The 21,834-nt window shown below is 31.9% G+C and overlaps 2 protein-coding genes across 4 annotated transcripts in view; one reads left to right on the top strand and one right to left on the bottom strand.

The window, feature by feature from the left end:
* The window catches only part of LOC125661673 (multiple epidermal growth factor-like domains protein 11), a 225,296-nt gene that overhangs the window by 63,564 nt on the left and 139,898 nt on the right, over positions 1-21,834 (bottom strand). The window contains exons 3-5 of one of the 3 annotated variants that reach the window (XM_056146124.1): positions 21,384-21,638; positions 17,386-17,523; positions 16,659-16,796 (exon numbers count right to left, since the gene is read on the bottom strand). The exons of the other annotated variants lie outside the window; for them this stretch is intronic. Of the exons in view, the coding sequence (XP_056002099.1) occupies positions 16,659-16,796; positions 17,386-17,523; positions 21,384-21,638 (531 nt within the window). The remainder of the gene's footprint in view (positions 1-16,658; positions 16,797-17,385; positions 17,524-21,383; positions 21,639-21,834) is intronic. 3 annotated transcript variants of the gene reach the window in all.
* LOC125646860 (uncharacterized) lies at positions 9,569-11,897 on the top strand. The gene is made up of 4 exons (XM_056146146.1): positions 9,569-9,780; positions 9,885-10,141; positions 10,308-10,467; positions 10,633-11,897. The coding sequence occupies exons 2-4, from the start codon at positions 9,923-9,925 to the stop codon at positions 10,827-10,829; spliced, it is 576 nt and encodes a 191-aa protein (XP_056002121.1). The 5' UTR covers positions 9,569-9,780; positions 9,885-9,922; the 3' UTR covers positions 10,830-11,897.

The raw sequence follows: 21,834 nt of genomic DNA, 5'->3' as shown, positions 1-21,834 counted from the left end.
GGTCACAAGTCTCGTAAACTCACCCTCAGTACAGAACATTCCCTGAAAACCACTTTTACATCCACCCATGCATATTCCGTTGATGTTATCACACTGTTCCGGAAGTAAACAATGTCCACATGATTTGTTACATTTGTATCCATATAACCCATTCTCACATTCTACAAAAAAACAAAACAAAGAAATGTACAAAAATCTTCTTAGAACACGTATCAATATGATATGGAACATTGGTGTATATACAACATTATTAGAACTCACAATTCAATATCAAACAATCTGAATTAATTCAAAACGTTTTGCAATGATAAAATATAACAGAATGTATCCCATGAATATATTAATACACTTATGCAAGCGGTTGCAGTAGAAAATTGGTAGAATGCTGGATTTACTTGGTGTTCGAAACTGGAACATGGTGCCGCGCCAAACATAAGGGTATAAATGCTCCAATTTTTATGTTAGATTCTAATACTGCGATATTATTTGAACGAGATGAAGCAAACAATTATAAAAACAATTCAATATGCATCAAAATGACGGTTTTAGAGACATAAATGAAAATAGTTTCAAAAGACAGCATGTCGTTTTAAACATTTCTTTCCAAAATGAATTGAGTGCTGACCAAATGCCTGTCTTATTAGCACACCAAAACGAATCGTGGATCTCTGCATATGTATCTACCCTTTAGTGAAATAAAAATGAGACAGCCGTATATATCTAGTTTGGTAGGTCCTTAATCCCATTTTTACTGTCGATGAACTCGATGTAAAAACTTACTTACACCATTCTTTTTCTTTTCGACCACGTGTGAAGAATACTAATATTATACTTGATTAAATTGATACTTTCTAAATTAGAATTAACAAACACGTAGTTAAGTATTGAGTTTTGAAATGATCTATATTTTAATTGTTTTGTACTCAAATGATTTTATCTTATTAAGTTTTACTAATAAGGGGTGTCATTGTACCAAAACTAATAGAAAATATTATTAACAGTTGCAAAGTGGGAATTAAATCGCTGTAAAAATAAAAATGGCGTCGAAAATCTGGCGAGATTGTGTTTTGAATCGTTGCCAAGTTGTTGTGATTTTTTACGTCAAAATGTACTGTGCTTTAGGCAATATTTACATTTTCGACTGAAAGTGTTAAAAATCAACTGAAATGTATTTTCAAAAAATATTTTAGACACCTTATTCATTACACATTATTCATCCACATAGGTGATTAATTGGAAACTGTCAAAACACGGACAGAAATCAATTTCGTCTTGGCTCTTAATTAATAGGAAGTCAATTGAAAAGAAAGCCTAATCCGTAAAAAGGATAAAAGAATAAATCAACTTCAGGAAAAGCAACTATAATGATAAAACTTAGTAAATTTTACTCCAATTTCAATGATAATTGCATAGCTGATGATATATAAGAGGATTACAGGTCCGGTTAACCCATCACATAGGAAATTAGAAATAAAAATTCATTAATGATTAAGAGAAAAAGGGTTTTAACTATGGAAACCTTCTTCTTAACGTTTTTTTTAAGGTAGGGGAAATATAGTTTTACATGGCATACCAATGGTGCCCGGATTAATGCGATACTTGTCCGGAATTCCCCGACTTTGAGCTTGACTTCTATTTTGTTGAGCATGGCGAAATTCAGCATTTTCAACCACAAAAAACCCATATGTTAGGCTCGAAAGACCTTCTCTGTCAAAATATATCAGTCATTTTTTCATTACTTATTTTAAATCGTAGGAACAAGTGATTAAAACGGAAGTGAATTTTCTCGGAATTACCAGAACATACTCTATTGTGTTTTAGAGATGAACACCTTTTCCTTTTTTTTATTCGAAAAAGCTATTTGCGATTTTAAAAAAATTAAATGTTTAAATATTTCAATGATTTACATTCATATTTATAACTACGGAAATCATAAAAACTTGTAAGCACATTATCTATTTATACTTCGTTGATGAAAATTTGAATAATGATAAAATGTAGTAATAATAATAATAAGAATAAGAATGCTACTAATAATGTTTTATGTAGAGAAAGTAGCACTATTATTACGATGCTTTGTTATTTCCCGGGGACTTCTGAAATGCAAACAATATGCAAATAGTGATACGTACAATCAAAGATAAGCACATATAGATATTATCCGTGAACATATACAACGTATAACAAATTGATATATAAAGGTGCATGGACATGATTTGAGATGAAAATTTTCTAATTTTATTTTCGCATTTTTATTGTTTACAATGCTTCATTAAAGTATCTCCAATGGTCAACCAACATTTGAATATCAGTTGTTAAGTTATAAGTGAGATACAGCACTTGCAATCCTTTGTTATGCAAACAAGGCTCGTGTCATGTTTTTGTTTACATTAAACTGTTTAATAGAAAATAGCGTGTTTAAAACAAAATGAGATGTGCCAAACACTAGACAATATTTCATTGTATTTAGAATTCACTTACAGATTGAAAAAAAAACTTCTTTAAACGACACTTTTACTGGTATATAAAACCTATGTAAACAAAACAAAGACACGAGCCTTTTTTACATTACAAGGACTTGTGAACTCTGTATCTCTCATGTACAATGAGTACTGACAATCAAATGTTTGCTGATCATTAGTAATACCTTAGTTAAGCATTCTAACATTAAAAATCAAAACATAAAATTTGAAAATTTTCAGCTCAAATCGTGTTCATGTTCATTTAAGACAAGTATGTAAGTGATATATTATGGTACAGAATAGGTATATGTAATGCACGAGGGAATAAAAGATGGGGTGGTGGTTAACGAAAATGTATAGATATATTTTTACACACACATACACATGTATATATAAAATGTATTTTAAAAAAACGACAGCAATTATAAATATTTCCACATTTCTTCTAAAAACAGTAAGAGACAATGATAAATTTATATTTAAGGTTGATTGATCCTCATGTGATATCATATGTTGTTGCAAAAATCTTAATAAATTAAACTTTACAGATGATAGAAATATATCTTTCTGAGGAATGTTATTCTCTGGATATAATAAAATATCTGGTAAACTAATAATATTGAAAAAAATTATATTTTCCATAGATAATTAATTATTTATGATTAAAAAAATGTTGTCAAGGGCAATAACTCCTATGCTGGAATTTCCTCTACTGGATGTATATTATACATTGGTTTCCCTAATATGCACAGTTAATCTATACATATTTATGAATTAGCAGTTTTTTAAAACTTGATATTCAAATGTTGTCATTTCAACAAGTTTTTATCTATTTTTATTATTCTGGTTAACGAAAATCTGTGATTTCTTGATGTTGATATATATTTCTGTTTTTGTATGTCTGACATCTTCAAAAAATGGTAACATATACATTTTCTTTGGTTATCAATTGAATTAAACTATATCAACTGGAAATTAATAAAGTTTCTCCACTTTTAACCATTAATATTGATAAGTCACATACTTTCTATTTTGTATTACTTGTAGGAATTATGAGATTGATCACTGTTCGTTATCTTCACCTTGCATGAGGATGGAACTACCTTAATTGTAGCTCATTGGATACATATACGCGTGAGTATTGAATAGCATTTTGGAACAAAATTGCTCGATATTTTGGTAAACAAAAATTATAATTTATTTCAGAACGCAGTTCATAGGGATCATGAGCTTGAAAAAAAAAAAACAATCGTGGATATTCAGAGCTCATACCATTAAAAGTTTTGTACAATAGAATACGCTTATGTAATGTAATTGATTCACATTTAGCCATCCGTAGTCTAACTCTTCAACCAGGGGTTTTGATGCCTATGGTCGTGATTGATTTGAATACACGTTATTTGTAAATAGTGTTAGATTATGATATTTCTATAGTGATATTGAAACGAATTTTGAGCGTGTGTCAATGACTTATTAAGAATTATCCAAAGCATTGTAATTAACAAGGTACGTATATTGAACATTTCTTTTTCTGTATACGAATTGAGAAAACGTCATCGGACACAGATCCAACACACAATATTAAATCTTGCACTCTCAAAACATGCCAACCTTGCTACTTCATATCGCAATTTAAATACACGTTATTTGTAAATAGGGTTTGATTATGATATTTCTATAATGTTATTGAAATGAATTTTTGTATGTGCATCGACACGCTTTAAAAAATCATTGAAAGTATTTTAATTAACAAGGTAAATTGAACATTTTTTTCTGGATACAAATTGAGAAAACGTCAACAGAATCATATCTAACACACAGCATTAAATCTTTCACTCGCAAAACATATCAACCTTACTACTTCATATCACAAAAAGATACGTGATACATGAATATAATTAATATATATAGAAAATACACACCCTATATAGTATTAGGACATACAATTACCAACTTCTGAAATTGGGCCAAATTCGACCCTTAGTGTACCTTTTCCTTAACATCAGCAATTAAGGACATCAATGGAATCTTTATATCCTATTTTGATAACAGTAAACCATATTAATTATGTGTGATATCAGTTATACGTGTATTACCGTGTAATATCAAATCATATCATACTTCTGAGTAATTTCAGTTACATTCTGTGTAATATCAGTTGTATAACATATACATGTATGTGTAATATCAAATCATATCATACTTCTGAGTAATTTCAGTTACATCCCAATTCTGTGTAATATCAGTTGTATAACATATACATGTATGTGTAATATCAAATCATATCATACTTCTAAGTAATTTCAGTTACATTCTGTGTAATATCAGTTGTATAACATATACATGTATGTGTAATATCAAATCATATCATACTTCTGAGTAATTTCAGTTACATTCTGTGTAATATCAGTTGTATAACATATACATGTATGTGTAATATCAAATCATATCATACTTCTGAGTAATTTCAGTTACATCCCAATTCTGTGTAATATCAGTTGTATAACATATACATGTATGTGTAATATCAAATCATATCATACTTCTGAGTAATTTCAGTTACATTCTGTGTAATATCAGTTGTATAACATATACATGTATGTGTAATATCAAATCATATCATACTTCTGAGTAATTTCAGTTACATCCCAATCCTGTGTAATATCAGTTGTATAACATATACATGTATGTGTAATATCAAATCATATCATACTTCTGAGTAATTTCAGTTACATCCCAATTCTGTGTAATATCAGTTGTATCACATATACATGTATGTGTAATATCAGATTATATCACAGTTCTGTGTGATATCATTTACATAACACTTCTGAATAATTTCAGTTATACATTGTATCTCAATCTTGTGAAATATATGGATGGTACATATGTCACTGCATGAAATTTGGCGTTTACAGATATTATATTTCATTAAACTTATATTATTCGTGAAGTTTCAGATTTAATTCGAGTTTACAGTAAATGTATACGTGTCCGTAAAATGAAATTTAATTTCCAATTTTATTCCATGTATAATGCAGATTTAATGTTAGTAAATTTCATATATAATATGAATTTAATAACCATTTTAAATTTTATCCCATATGACACAAATGTATACGTTTCTATCAAATATGTATGGTTTCAAGTAGATCTTATACACGCGCACTGCTTGTACAATATTCATATTCTACTGTCCAGACAGTCCGACCTGCACTACGCAAATGTTGCGCATAAGTTACATGTACCCCCGCTTGATAAATACAAAAATTTAAGATATTAAATACTACAGAATGTATATATGAACTATACACAATATAAACGAGTATTCAAACCCTGTTGTCAGTTTATAATTCTAGCAAGAATCCAAGTACAGTTTTTCTATATCAATTTCACAATGAACAGGCCTTGGTTTCAGTGTTTATTTGCAATGTGTGTTATTCCCCCGTGCAACCGATCAAGAGGAGATACGTGCTCCTGATTCAATAAGCACCCGCCCTTACCTCTGTTGTGTCCAGAGGTACACGTTTGCCCTACTCTTAGTACTCTTTGTGGATTTATGAGAATAATCACTGTTCATTACATTCACTTTTTCATGCACCATATGCTTTAGCAATGGGTTCAGCATTAGCGTTCATATTCCTCAAAATTTTTCACCCTGTTAGTAATAATCACATCACAACAAGTATAAACAATGGTTTACTGTACATTTCAATAGTTTTTAAAAGTATATATATCATAAGTATAAATTACTAATCGTTAATAATCACAAGTGTAAATGTTCAAATGAGATCATTTGAAAAGTTTTGTATTGATATGAAAAATTCCAAGAATACATCCTTCCATTCAACTGGCAAAGGACGAAACATCCTTACGAGAGACACTAATTAGTTAACTGGCGCATGCCGAAACATCCTTTCGAGAGACATTAATTACTCAACCGCCGTAGAACGAAACATCCTTCCGAGAGACATTTGTCAACCGGCGCAGAATGAAACATCCTTCCAAGAGATATTTATCATCTGGTGCAGGACGAAACATCCTTCCAGAGATATTAGTTAACCGACGGATGACTATACATGAACATCTTCAAACATTACATTGTTAATTACCACAAAATGACAAAACTAACTTAAAAAATCTTTCAAGTATTTGCTAAACAAGTATACCTTACTGAAATGAACATACTTCATGTACATTATGAAATGTTGCTTTAAAACGTCATATATTCACTTCTTTGATATTGGGACAAATGTAAGAAACATCTTTATTCTGAACCCTTCCATCTGCACAAATATATTTACAGTTGATTCTCCGTACAGGAATAAATGCAGATGGTCCAAAAGTGTCATATAGGTCAAGAGGTATATTTATTTATTAATCTGGTCTACAGGGAGGATAAACAATTCTAACAATTAAACATTGTAACTACATGATACCATACAAATGTATATCCTTTGTGCATATGATCTTATAAGGATTTCTATATTGACATTGGTCTGGACATTGCTCATAATAATACCGATGGCAAATGCACTGCACAACAAGTATGCCATATATGGGAAGTAAATTGAAATATTATAAAATGTTGTCCCGAACACAGAGGGTACCAAGGGTAGTGCCTGTGTCAACTGCCAAGTCAATCAGACTGGAAAGCTTGTACATGTACCCTAAGTATTCGAGACGGCTTATTTATAGTAAATAGGCATGCATGTGACTCAAAAATGAACCAATGGACACAGATAATTCGTAAATTACTTCTCTTCATTTATTTTGATTTGAACCTATTCTATTGTATAATAGAGCTACATACAAATGGATTGGATACGTATAAGTCCTTGCAATTTAATGATCCTCTCCAATATACTTCAACATAATGCGTCTATAAACTAGAAGACTGCCATTTATTTTAATATTGTATGTATCACCAGCTGTACATAGCACTGCACCATGAGTCTCCTTTATTATCCCCCACAATATTTATTGTGAGAGGGGAAAAGTATCAACAGGACTGATTCGATTGATTTGATACTTCACATTTAGTTTTATAATCAAGGGTAGGACAAACCAACTAATATTCTTTCGCAACAATTTTTTGTGAAATTCGAAAGAACTTTAATGTGACAAATATTTCTCTTCATATTCTGTCCTTCATTTGCAAATACAAAATGGTTACCAGTATCATACAGCAATTTATATATTTATGAAAGTGTTTCACTAAGTTTGCATCTATTTTTTTATACAATGAAATCATACAGTATTTATGCTGATTGAAAAAAACAATTGATGATCTGGCAAAGGAAGTTAAAGAAATTAAGAAGCAGACAAAACAAATACCCGAAAAGACCCGAAAACAAGAGTCCAGCCTCTTTGTACCTCCACACATAAGAGTAAGTGTATATATATATACATGATACCAGTACTTTTATAACAGAATAGAGGTTAGAGCTAAGGGAAAGTCGTTACAGTAGGAAAACCAGTTTTATACTAGCCCAGATATCATGACTATGTTGGACCAACGTTGGTAAATGGTTATATTGTTGGCCGATGGTTGGCGTTGGGCATACAACGTTGGCACAACGTTGGTCCAATGCTAACATGCTGCTTTTTACTTTTCGTCACACTTAAGTCGGGAAGACAATGTTGGCCCAACAACGGCGCTATGTTAGCAATGTGCGCCCTAGAGTATTTTTTTTTACGTTGGAATAGTTGTGTTGGGCCAACGTTGGCCCAACGCTGGAAATGTACTTGATAACTGACATTAAACAGGATATCGGCATACATTTATTTTAAAAATCGCATATAATAGTTACGATAAATTACCACGTAAAAAATATTTTAAATACATATATATGTGATATCACAATGATTGGATATCTTTTATAAATATGCTAGAACATGAAATAAGTGGGGGTTGAGGTTGGCTTAAAATTAAAGAAATGAAAAGACGCCAAACACTTAACCTGTAAAATCTTAGAAACATTGATTACATAATTTCGCTAAAGTGCCGATTTTAGGGTGCACATTCTGAGATAAGAGAAAGTTTCTCTGTTTAAGAAATTAGGTCAACATCATCAGTGCTTTTCACAGCAGGAGACTGGCCAGTTTCCTTGGTAACTGCGAAATCTAATATATCGAGATGGTCAGCACGTGTATCCATTTCACAAATTTCGCATTTGAGGTGCTTAATTGGTGCACACGGAAATTTTTGTTGGATTAAAGAAATTTGGATATACTACTTCGCAAGACAATATGTAAGTACATCTTGTTATTCAATATTCAATGTGTGATTTTTCTAACTTTTTTTTTTACTGAAATACACGTTCCGGGCTGTATCTACAGTATATATATATATATATATATATATATATATATATATATATATATATATATTACATAGTGTCAGGCTTACATTCAAAGGAACGTATTTACATTTTTTTTTTAATATGATGTACAATTCCAAAGAATGAATTATACTTTACTTATACTGTTTTCCGAAGTAAATCATTAAGAATGTCCCAATTTTCCAATTTTACTACTTTCGTCTTTTTCCGCCTCACCAATTAAGATATCACGTGATTTGCCGGTCACATGATTTAGTAATGACCGATGTTGATTTTTTTTCTCTCACATATGTGAAATCTTCAATTTTTGAATGCATTTATCTTGTGCATGAGAGGGGGGGGGGGAGGGGGGGGGGCTGGAAAACTATTTGGCTGTCAAGTAAATTATAAGTTGTCATTTTTCCCCATTTCAAAATTGTAAAATATTGCTTTTCACCTCTCAGTTGTAAGTAATCAAAAGAAACTTGAGATAAATCAATCGCAATATATATGATGCTGTATATCATACTGTATTTATCTAAAGTAATAATGTATATAAGGCTAAGCCTTATTTCAAACTCGTGTACAGGGTTTGCGCTATGTTTAAAAATAAACGTTTGAGATTTTTTAAGACCAGAGTAACAAAGTGCTTGAATTTTAAAAAAAATCATTTTTGAATATTTTTATTGTCTTAATTGCACATGTATTATAAAACAGTGTACACAAAAGGCTTAAAAAGTGTTCTTTCATCGCAGGTCAATCTTTCCGGTTTTTTTTCCCACGCCACCGCATATTCAAATTTTTCAAAGACACTTTCTAAATTATTCATATTGGGTTTTTTTTAAAATCTATTTTGCTGACTATCTCTTTTCACAGAAAATGAACAAGTACTCAAGGGGTAAAGGGACGTCATATTGGTCAATTAGAAGACGTGTTCAACAAAGCAACATCAAGTTCTACAGTTTCACTATTTGACAAAAGCCCCACTAGCTCAGGTACTTATATGATATCATTCTGTGCTGATTCCATTTTTTTAAATAAATGATATCAAAACCATACATACATTTTGGACTAATTGCATGTCTGTCTTAATATACAGTAACAGAAAAGAAAATCCTAAACTGTTTGGAGAAACTTATGGCAAACGTGGAGGAAATAAAAGTACAGACCCACCTAAATACGCAGCTTCTGCAGGCCACAATCACAAAGATCGATAGACTTGAAAGCCGTCCTGCTCCTGGTACAGAGGAGCCCGACACTACACTGCAGTTAGATGTATGTTTTCCACTGGGAAAACAAGAAGATATACAGAAGCTGGAGGACCTCTTGCAGAGTAAAAACACGTGTAAAACTTTGGTAGGTTACTGATCATTTTTTTTTTATTGAAACATATACATGTATTTTTTTTATTTAAAAAAAAAACCCTGCAAAATTATGTTCATCTTAAGATATTGTATTTTGAATTATCAATACATGGAATAGTATATACACTTGACTCTCTATCAATATTTACAATGTGCAGGTGGGATCATTATCAACTATTGGTGGTGAAAACACGAAAAGTTCAGTAAGGAGACTACTTTCCCACATGATCACCACAAAACTAGCAATAAACATCAACTGGATGGGAAAAGGGGGGGAAATTGCCTTCTCTTCACTGAAATTACAGGAAATATTGAAAGGTATGTAAAGTGTGTGTGTGTGTGTGTGTGTGTGTGTGAGAGAGAGAGAGAGAGAGAGAGAGAGAGAGAGAGAGAGAGAGAGAGAGAGAGAGAGAGAGATATTTCATGAACAAACTTTGAGAAATAAACACTTTAGATGAACATTCTTTTATCTATTTTAATCAGAAACAGTGAGGAAGAATCGCCTCTGTGCTAATGCAACAGATCTAGACGTGGAAATTTTCAACGTGACAAAAGACTGGTTTCGCTTTGCTTGTGATAGAGATGGGGGACGAAGGAGAAGGGCAGAGGAAAAGAAACTTCAAATTCAAATTCAAGCGGAACAGAATGAGAGTGAGCTTGAGGATCAGACCAATAAATAAATAGATTCTTTGTAACACGCGTATTACCGCTCTCAATACTTACATGTAATAGAATATGAACAATTTCCTTGTTAGTTTTGTAATTGTATCGGATACCTTCTTTTTCATTTGTGTAACTGAATTTTTTAACTCTTTTAAAGTAATACACTAAACATTAATAAAATATTAGGCAAATGAAGATCCCTTTCAATTTGAATAGTTATTAACTTTGTTGTTGCAGAGTTCTGAGACTTCATTTTTATATTTAATATTTTATGTCATGCCGTATAGAGTTATGGAACTTTTTAACTTTTTAATATGTACTTTTTATGTCATTCCTGCCTCTGAAATATATATTACAGGTCCTTTTCTGACTTGTCAGTTTTCTAGTTATTATGTACATATATCATGATACTTGTAGATGAATATATATTGCATATGTCATTAAGATTTGTTCATTTTGCTTTTCAAAGGAATAAGCTAAGAAAACATTACTTTTTCGGGAACAGTTTGTCTTCATTGAATCGACATGCTTCTCCCCATTAACTTTCACTGCTTTGTTAGAGAAAAAGTGTGTCAAAAGAAGAAAGAAGCAATGTTTAGGGCAGCCTACTGGGAAAATTCCAGGTTACATACCCATCAATGTGTGAAGTAGTTTTATATTATGCCAAGACAATCTTACATCATCACAGTGAAATGCTAGCTTTGTATCAAAATATATATTTTTATATATTTCCTTTCATGAGTTTTATATGATTTTTGTGTGATAGCATATTGTGTGTGTGTGTATCTAGTCATATTTACCTTCAATTTGTTTAGTAATGTAGTTTATACTCATGTGAGCGGTTGTTGGACTCGACATTGTGATAGGCTTTAATAGTATGATTGCATTGTATTGGATGGTATTTGTCTTCATTTCATACATTTCTTAAATGTCTGGGACATATTTCTGAATGTAATCCTTTTTGGTATTCCTGTATTATTTTGATATTTTTAATAGCAATATTTTTTCACATTGTATCGTAATATTGTTCATTACATATATTTTTTCTTATAATATATGAATTTACATCCCAGGCAAGATGTTATGTTAAATAAAAAAATGCAATAAAAATATTAATTATTCATGCCTTTTCTTTCTAAGGCAACTAATTCATGATAACTTTTGTGAATTTTCACAGAAAGAAGCTTACTATATAGCTCGCATGCTTATACCTATCTAAACTTCTCCTAAAGTGAAGTTTAACTCTAGCTTATATGGAAGCTTTATAGAGATGCAGAATAATTCTGCGAAACTCCAATTAAGTTTAATATGGATGCATTATACGCCAAATTTTGCGTAATTTGACGTTTAATATTGCTTACAGCTGTAAATGTGAAATTCAATGGAGGAAAAGATGTGAAACTTCAAGTAAAATGAAGTTTAATATGGGTGGATTATACGCCAAACTTCGAGTATACTGACGTTTAATATTGCTTAAATGTCAAATTTAATGGAGTATAAATATGAAAATACGTGAAACTTCAAATAAAATGAAGTTTAATATGGGTGGATTATACGCCAAACTTCGAGTATACTGATGATTAATATTGCTTAAATGTCAAATTTAATGGAGTATAAATATGAAAATACGTGAAACTTCAAGTAAAATGAAGTTTAATATGGGTGGATTATACGCCAATCTTCGAGTATACTGATGATTAATATTGCTTAAATGTCAAATGTAATGGAGTATAAATATGAAAATACGTGAAACTTCAAGTAAAATGAAGTTTAATATGGGTGGATTATACGCCAAACTTCGAATATATTGACGTTTAATATTGCTTAAATGTGAAATTTAATGGAGTAAAATAAGATGATTAAATTCTCAACTAGACGTAAAATGACGTTTAATTTTATCTAAACATGGCATTTACTTGGCATATAATCGACATTAAACGTCATTAAATTTCGACGTTTACGGAAAATTATACGCCACTGGATACGCAAAGTAAATTTGACATTTAATTTTCTATTAAATGTGCATTTTACGTTTAAATTTGACATTTAATTGGGGAATAATTGGTGTTTAATTTTATATCAAACGCAATTTTTCGTGCAGTGTGTATAATACCAGATTATATCACAGTGCTGTGTACATGTAATATCATTTACATAAGACATCTGGGTGACTTTATTTATATATGACACGTCTGTTTACTTTTTTTTCAACTTCGCTAAAATCTTTTGTTGTTGATGTTGCTAGTCTCTAAATGATTAATAAAACAACTTGGTTCAAACAAAACAAAAACCCAAACCCATAACAAGCTCAAAAATGAATGAATTACCTTGTGTACAATTGATTCCTGTGTAACCCCTGTCACATCCATTGGTGCACGTTCCGTTTACGTGATGACACTGTTCGTTACCCAAGCAAACTCCGCACACTTGAGAACAGCCTAGTCCAAATGTTTTACCATCGCATTCTATGGAAATGAACATACATATACATATCCTGACAAATTGAAGCATTATTTATTTGGGTTAAATATAAGCCGCGAAAATGAGATGATTGATTATTAGCAATGCCAAAAAAAATGAAATACAAAATCCATGTCGTTATGTATCATGATAGTGCTTTACTTGAATCACATTTGTGATTTTTCCACCCCGCCTGACATCCATTCTGACACTGTCCTGTTACTCTGTCACATCTCCCAGGGACTCCACAGTTGATGTTACATCTCTCTTGGCAGTTGTAACCATAGCGACCTTCTGGACATTCTGTTCATAAAGAAAATCAGAGTTATAGTGAATTACAATGGATGGATACGCAATTTCAATCACGAGGGTTATATGCCACTGAAAGTTATTTTACTCTGAAGTAAAATATTCGACAAGAAAAATTCATTTCTTTAATCTTTACTCAAGAATGTCCGATTTTAATTCGTTTACATTAAATACATTTTCTCTAAAGTGTTCGATACCACAATGGAGAATATGTGAAAAACAAAATGGTTTACGACCTACGTAAATTCTAGTGTAAAAAAGGTGAAGATGAAGAGCGGTGATCAATCTCACAACTCCTATAACGAATGCTAAATCAAGAGTCGGGCAACTAGATATTGCATCAGGTGCCTAAGAAGAGTAAACATCTCTCTGTTCACACCTGCCGTGAGCCGTATATACTGATCATGCAAACGGAGTAATCCGCTGTGAAAACCATTCGGTAAAGAACGGCCTAGCAACTGGTATAAAACAAGTCAGACAGGATATGACCCAATGGCAGGTTGTATACCCAACTAGATTGTTATAACGACCATACAATATGCGAAATGCTGATTTAAACATAAATTTTGATATCACTTTACTTTCAACTTCTTTGGCAGTAGTCTGCCTCGATTTAGAAAAGATGATCAAACGCAGAATAACCCCTTGCGACATGAATTGAGATACGTAAAGACCATATCCAGGTGATGATGGGAAACTAACGATGAATTGTATTCGTCTACATTTGTACCTTCAGTACATTCCCAGCCTTGATATCCTCTGACACAGCCGTTTAAACATGTTCCGTTAATGTGGTGACACTGTTCTAAATTCCTACATTGACCACAGGGCTGTGTACAATTTTCTCCATACATTCTCCCGTCGCATTCTGTAATAAGTATAAATATTACTTACATGTATGTTTGTAATTTTGTTTGCGTTAACATTCCTGTGAATATTCAATTCATTTGGAACGCGAATTTTAATCCCCTTGTTTACTGTATGTAACGTAAAATATAGTGGATATTGTGGATTAACTTAAACAATAATATATATTTATATATGCATGGTACAATAAACATTGCAATCAACCACAGTTTCAATAATTTGTCTTATCTATCAAACTCCATGAAAAAATGTATCCACAATTATTATTTTTTTCTGCTTTGGATAACATAATGGGAATACACGTTTTAATTCTTTTTTCTCTCGTACGTGTGTATAAAAAATGCATATGTTGATATAAACTGAAATACCATATAAATGGTATTTTGACGAGGCACAAATTTAGCGATTTTCCATAAATTTTGGGTATATATATTTAGCGATAGCTAAGTTTAGCGAATTCATGATTTCCACGTAAAATAGCTATTACCTCCGATATGGAATAAATTGTTAACTATATTCAGTTTTAGCTACCGTAACACCCTAGTTGATAATGCCAAAATTAAATGCACGCTAAAAGTTCTGCCTATAAGGTAAAACATTACCTTTCTCGCACATTGTTCCTTTCCATCCCGGAAAACGACAAGATTCACACCTGCCATTAAATCTGTTACAACCTCTACAACTTGGATTGCATGCCTCAGCACAATTCTTTCCATACCAACCACTAGAACATTCTGTCAGATAAATATTTCATAAAATCAAATGAAGTGTTGTATCATTTTGTATAAAGTATATATACTAAGTACATAGTTTGACAAATAAAATAATGTTTTGAACTCACTTTGGTAGATGCATTTCGCTGAAAATGCTTCCTAAATACAACTTGATACACGGAATTCGTATTAGTTTTCACTAAGACCAATCAATCAAACCAATGAACTGATCGATCTCTATTAAAATAGCTGATGTTAAATCGCTATGACTTTAAAGCCGTTTTTGGGAAATAGTTAAACCTGGTACTGAACGAGTTCTGTTTTCGCTATTTTGTCCATTTGGCCTATAATTTATTGAATAAAACCGGAAAGTATTATACTTCTAACGAAATGATAAAATCGGTGTATTCAGCGTTTCATCACCATTCAGAAATAAATGGACAGCATCATCGTACAATCAAGTATAACACATATAGAAACATGGAGGAAGACTAAGTCGATTATACACAAATAAAATCATGTCTGTAATACACTCTACAATTGTTCCTCGGCGTGCTGTCCTCTAAGATATAGTGTTTCGTGTAGAGTTAAAAGGTTATCAGAATGTCAATGTTTTTCGAGATATGAAATACAATAAGTCAACATCCGTCCATTTGTAAATATAAATATACACTTACTCTTTTATTGATTACGCATAAATTGACTTGTAAGTATTTAATGTTAAAAAGGACTCTCGAAATTCCCCCCAAGAGATTGATTCTATGATGAAATCACAATGTCTTAGATTCGCCTCATCACACGTAACATAGATGTACATCTATGTATTAGTTATTTGACATAGAAATTTTTATAAGGATATGAAATGAGCTAAAATGACCAACGACACTACAAATATTGAACTGTTAAATTTTCGGGACGACCTTTTCCTTTTTCAGGACGATAAAATATTTACATAGTAATGAATACTAAATAAGATACTAAGACTAAACTACAAAACTTGATAATAAACAAAATGTCTACATGGTGCATCAAAATTGGTACCGTACAAGTTTTACATTATAACCCCTGGGTCGAGGCCTCTGCTGGTGGACTGTTAGTCCCTGAGAGTCTCTACAGCCCAGTAGCTAAGTACTTCGTTACTAGCTTGAAAATACGGATGTATATTTAATTGCTGTTATAAAATTTAGAAATTCATTTCAAAATTAAAGATTATCTCCCTCATGCATAGCTCTTATCCTTGGACGAATTTGGCTCCACTTTTTTGGCACGCTGTTTTTGGCTATAGTTAGCTCTAAAACTTAATAGTTATTTCGGATTTCAAACATTTCGGTTGAGCATCACTGAAGAGACATCATTTGTCGAAATGCGCATCTGGTGCATCAAAATTGGTACCGTACAAGTTTTACATTGAAATGATCGAGTGTAAAATGATGCAATGCAAAAGTCTGATCAAAACGAAGTTTTCCCTAAGTATGCATTTTCTGGATTTTTTCTGACCTTCATCGCATTTATCGCCTTGAGCTCCGACGTCACATCCGTTTGGACAACTTCCGTTCACGTGATTGCATTGTTCCCCATCGCTACAGTTGTCACAGTTCTGTTTACACTCCAGGCCGTATTTCTTATTATCACAGGCTGTGAGACACAGTAAATCATGTTAAAAATCTAAACTAGTATTATGTGTAATTATACAGTAAGCTTGTATATTGTATTATACCTATACCGAGAACCTGTAATAGTCAATATTTACAATCAATTTACAATAACTTCAAATTATGACTGAAGAAAATATCATAATTGTAAGCAAGTAAATCATTTACATTAGTGGCATGTGTAGATATACATATATGTACATGTATGGATATCAAAATTAATTTACATCAGAACAATTAAACGTAACGATTTTCTTAGCTTCCAAAATCTTAAAATATGTATGTATATATTGTGAATGCATACCGTTTTATTTCATATACGGGGTTTTCTCGCTGAATATAATATATTTTGAAATATCGGAGTTTGTTCCCGACCATTTTCATTACTGTAATCTAAAATTACATTTACATCGAAAATATTGATGTTTACTAAACTATAAAAAATCCCAAATATAATTTACAATTGAACAATTGCTTTGAAGTTTTTTTTTGTTTTTTGTTTTTTGCTATTACAACACATGATACACGTTAGTTCTTGAAACATGTTTAGAAATAAAAATCACAAGACTCACGTTGATCGCAGAAAGACCCCTTATATCCCGGAATACACCCCAGACAGGTTCCAGTCACAATGTCACAGTGTCTCTCCTGACAGTTCTGAGGACACGGTATATCACAGTTCTCTCCATAAACGCCTGGTGTTGGACAACCTGCATTTGATCGATGAATTCATTTCGTAAAAGAGTATATGTAATACTTCATAAATATTGTTTTTCAAAACCACATTCAATAAAAGATAAATAAAAGGAAAAACAAGTGGCATCTGTCAGCGAAATTTATCTAATGCGAAAATCCACACAAAAATAGTTTATGTATATAGATAAAATCTCGAGTGTATGTAATAAGATACTGATGAGTCAATTCAGTTCATGGGGGTCAATTTCCGTGAATGTTCGAACCTTTACACCTCAAAACATGTGATGTAATTTCTGTACATTTAAACATAATGTAAATCGTACACTCCATTGTGGTTAGAAATTCCTGAGGCAGGATTAAAGATGAAATCCACGAAAATTGGTTGGTTGTTTACTCTTTAACGTCCCGCTCAATAATTTTTCTTTAATATGTAGACGCCAACATTGCCGGTAAAAGGCTAAAAATGTAGGTCTATGCTCGTCTTCACAGCCTTTAAGCAGGGACATATCTCTATTCATCTGCTGTGACACTGGACCTCGTTATTGTGGTCTCATCCAAATGACCACCCTGTATAGTCGCCTCTTACAACAAACAAGGGGAACTAAGGACCTATCATTACCCGGGTCCCTACGGGATCACGATAATTGAGTCCCACGAAATATAATGATTCAACAGTTCTCCAAGGTGTATCAGAAAACGTTTATTTATTCCTTCTGATGAAGTAAAATATCATAATAAACCTAGAGGAATGTATGATGTACAAATGGATATTAATAGAGTGTTTTTTTTTAAATATAAAAATTCAGGAAAATCAGCAACACGCGATTTTACAATACGTTAGTGTTTGCATTGATTAAATGAGTATAACTGTCTCCCATTTTCCAACTTCAATGAAAATATGGATATGTACAAAATGACTAAAATGTATGAGAAAACTAGCAGTACGATATAATGAAAGCGTTATCATATATATGCAAAGGTATGGAAATTTTGGCCTGAATATTTAGGAATGGTCTTGTCCGCTGTAATCATATATATTTGACATTTAAGTTCAAAACGTAGGAAGTTTGTGTTCTAAATAGTTTTAATGAACAATTTTAAAGTTGTGGAGAGACATACACACCAAAAAAAACACCAAAAGATCGATATTAGGGAAGGATACAAAATAGGACACAGAAGCGACAGTTGAAATACCATGGAAACCAACGATATTATCAACGAAGACTTAATTAACGTCATGGTATTTGGCGACATGACTCGAGATTACTACAGGTATCTTTAAATAAAATCTGTCGCTATGAAAGCCGTCGACAGGAAAACTATGGAGGTATGTCAGTGCCACAACTATACATGTGTGTTAAGATTTTTGTTTTTAAAAATTCTATTTTATCATTTTTGTTATTAATTTCAATTCTATATTTTTGAACAATTACAATCTAACAGGTTTTAACTTAATTCAATTTTTTATTTAACATGTTTTTAACATTTTTGTTCCCATTTCTTATTTTCGTTCTATATTTTGATTTATCAATTATTTTTTAAAAGTTTCAATTTTGCTTATAATTTTCATTCTATGGTTACATAATATGTAACAAAACATGATCAGATGAAAATGTTGCAAGTTTTTTCTTCTAAAATCAAGAAAGCGTGGGGACTCAGAATTACTGCATATAGGAATGACTTTTTAATACGTGTTTGAATTTTTGCGCATATTAATTGAATTAACGATATCTTTGATTCAAATGAACTTAAGTTAAGTTTGAATAATTGCGTGCGTTAGTCATGTTATATTTATTGATATCATATACAGTAAATGAAACTTGATTTTTAAGAATCGCTTGAAGCTCTAAATGTTCTTTATGTAACATAAATGATCTCTCTTTGTATTGAAAATGAGATAATGGTTTTACGAATGCAATCATAATCCGTCATGCCGAATAATTGACCAAAGACAACATGAACGGTCGTTCATAATTTCAATATTTGAAACTCAGTATTGCGAATGTGTTTATAATGGTAGATTTTATCCACTGCCACAATTTAAGGGCAATATTATGAATAACATCATTTTTTCTCAAATGCAATAATATAAAACGTAACGCACTTGATGAATGACAAACAGAAAAAAAACCCTGCTATATTGTAAACAGTGTCCTGATTTCTTCGACATTGTCAGGTAGTGTAAAACGTTTAAGTTATAAGGCGAACACTTCCCAGAACAAATCCGGACCATTCGATATCTGACAAATTGGACAGTTTTTGACTTATTACTTTCTTTTGATATCTGTGTCATGGCAAAACATATTCAATCAAAATGATTAAAAAAAACAAGATGTGTTTGTTAAACACAAATGCCCCCGATAATGGTCAATTTCGAAGATGGCGAAGGTCACAAGGACAAATATATTGGTAGTAGTAGAAAGATATAGTCATAAGAAATGCTTATGTACAATATGAAAGCTCTAATAGTTACCATTTAGAAGTAATGAACAATATCAATATTTTAAAATTAGCTCAAATGTCAAGGTCAAAATGCTTACTACCAACGGAAAGGTCTTGTCACAAGGAATACTCATGTGAAATATTAAAGCTTTTTCACTTACTGTTCAAAAGTTATTAGCAAGGTTAAAGTTTCAGACAGAATGGCATAATTAAAGAATGACAGACAGGACAAAAACAATATGACCCCCTCCCCCGATCTTTGATCTCGGGGGCATAAAAAACGTTATTGTATGTTTATCCATGTGTTTATACATATCAGTAACTGTTAATAAATTATTTCAAAAAGTCGTAACAGTGACTTTTATAATTACTGGGGAAAAATAAGGAGATTGAGAATGTTGTTTTTCAAAATTCATCGATGTGCCAGATCGTTGGTCTCGGGAGTGGGAGAGTGTACCCATCATTTAATGAGGTATATATCAGTAACATAATCATCAATCTGCATAAAATGATAAATATGGGTCTAGTCAAAACTATTATAAGTATAACTAACACTGAACACCTACACAATTTTATGCTGATCATGTTGAAAACCAATCTTCTCGGCTTTCTGAAAAGGCTCGATAATGGGTGTTTAGTATGACGTTGTCTCATTTCGTTCTGGAAATTTTCATGAGGCTGATTCAAACGAAAATCGCGGATTGAAGAAACGAACAGTCATACATTGTATTTTAATTATTGAACAACAATCAAAATGTATTTCTTCTGTAAGATCAAAATCAAGCATTGATAAACAACGGATTAACTTCAGATCGGGTTGTCGTTTAAAAAGAAGAAGAAAATTGGCTTAAATTAGATACCCCACGTTACTTTCGTTTTACTATTTCATGGTACTTTATCGAAAACGAAAGTATGATTTAAATTAATAATACGATATTTACTAATCAAGTAAGATTCCATTTTAGCTAACGGACTTCACCTCACATATGAAACACTATCAAATGTGGAAGCATCAATTCTGAAGCAAGCGTTTAGGAGATTATTGGCAGAAATTGTTAATTTATAAGTATAAATAGATTCTAAGTTATAGGCATTGTTTTCATTTGTCAATACAGAAGTGGTTTTTACTGTGTTATTATACCAAAAATATCAAGGTTATGTGGGGATCCGGGTTAGAATAGGCTCTCATTACCCCTTGCTTTTTGTACGAAACGACTAAACGGTGTGGCCCTTTGAATGAGATCACAAAAAATCATGGTCCGTGTCCAAATAAGAAAATCCCTCCCGCTCACACGCGGTAAGCCTAAATTGTGCAGCCCTTCACCGGCAGTAGTAACGTCTCCATATGAGTGAACAATTTCTCGAGCGGGACGTTAAACAATATACAACCAACCAAGTAACCAAAATAGTAAAATACATAATTTACGTTTACCGTAAACTTCAAATTCACAGAGTTCGTTGTATGCGTACGTAGAATAGTCAGGAGGATAGGTGACAATCTGTAGTCTCTCGTTATAGTAAATGACGTAACGTCCGTGTCTAGAACATGTTATGTTTGTCGGGTTCGGTATTGTGGCTCTGGTGTACTCGAAGTCTTTAAAACACAGTACCCCGTCATCTTTGTTGGTTGTGTTCGATATGTATACCGAGAAACCCAGGAATCGAGTGGTAAGCGGATTATCGAAATCTGAAAAATATTAAAAATAAACCAAATATAAAGGGTGAAAAATAAGACTTTATAATCTAGGATATCAAAGTGTCTCATGTAAACTAAAGATGCCACTTTTTATGTAGGATAGACATGTCTCTTTCAAAGTCTTCTAATACACTAAAGAAACAAATAACAAGGTTTATAAATAAATCTATGCAGTATAGATGTTTGT

The sequence above is a fragment of the Ostrea edulis genome, chromosome 8 (assembly GCF_947568905.1).
Source record: "Ostrea edulis chromosome 8, xbOstEdul1.1, whole genome shotgun sequence".
Taxonomy (NCBI): domain Eukaryota; kingdom Metazoa; phylum Mollusca; class Bivalvia; order Ostreida; family Ostreidae; genus Ostrea; species Ostrea edulis.
This window is presented reverse-complemented; position numbering and strand designations above follow the sequence as displayed.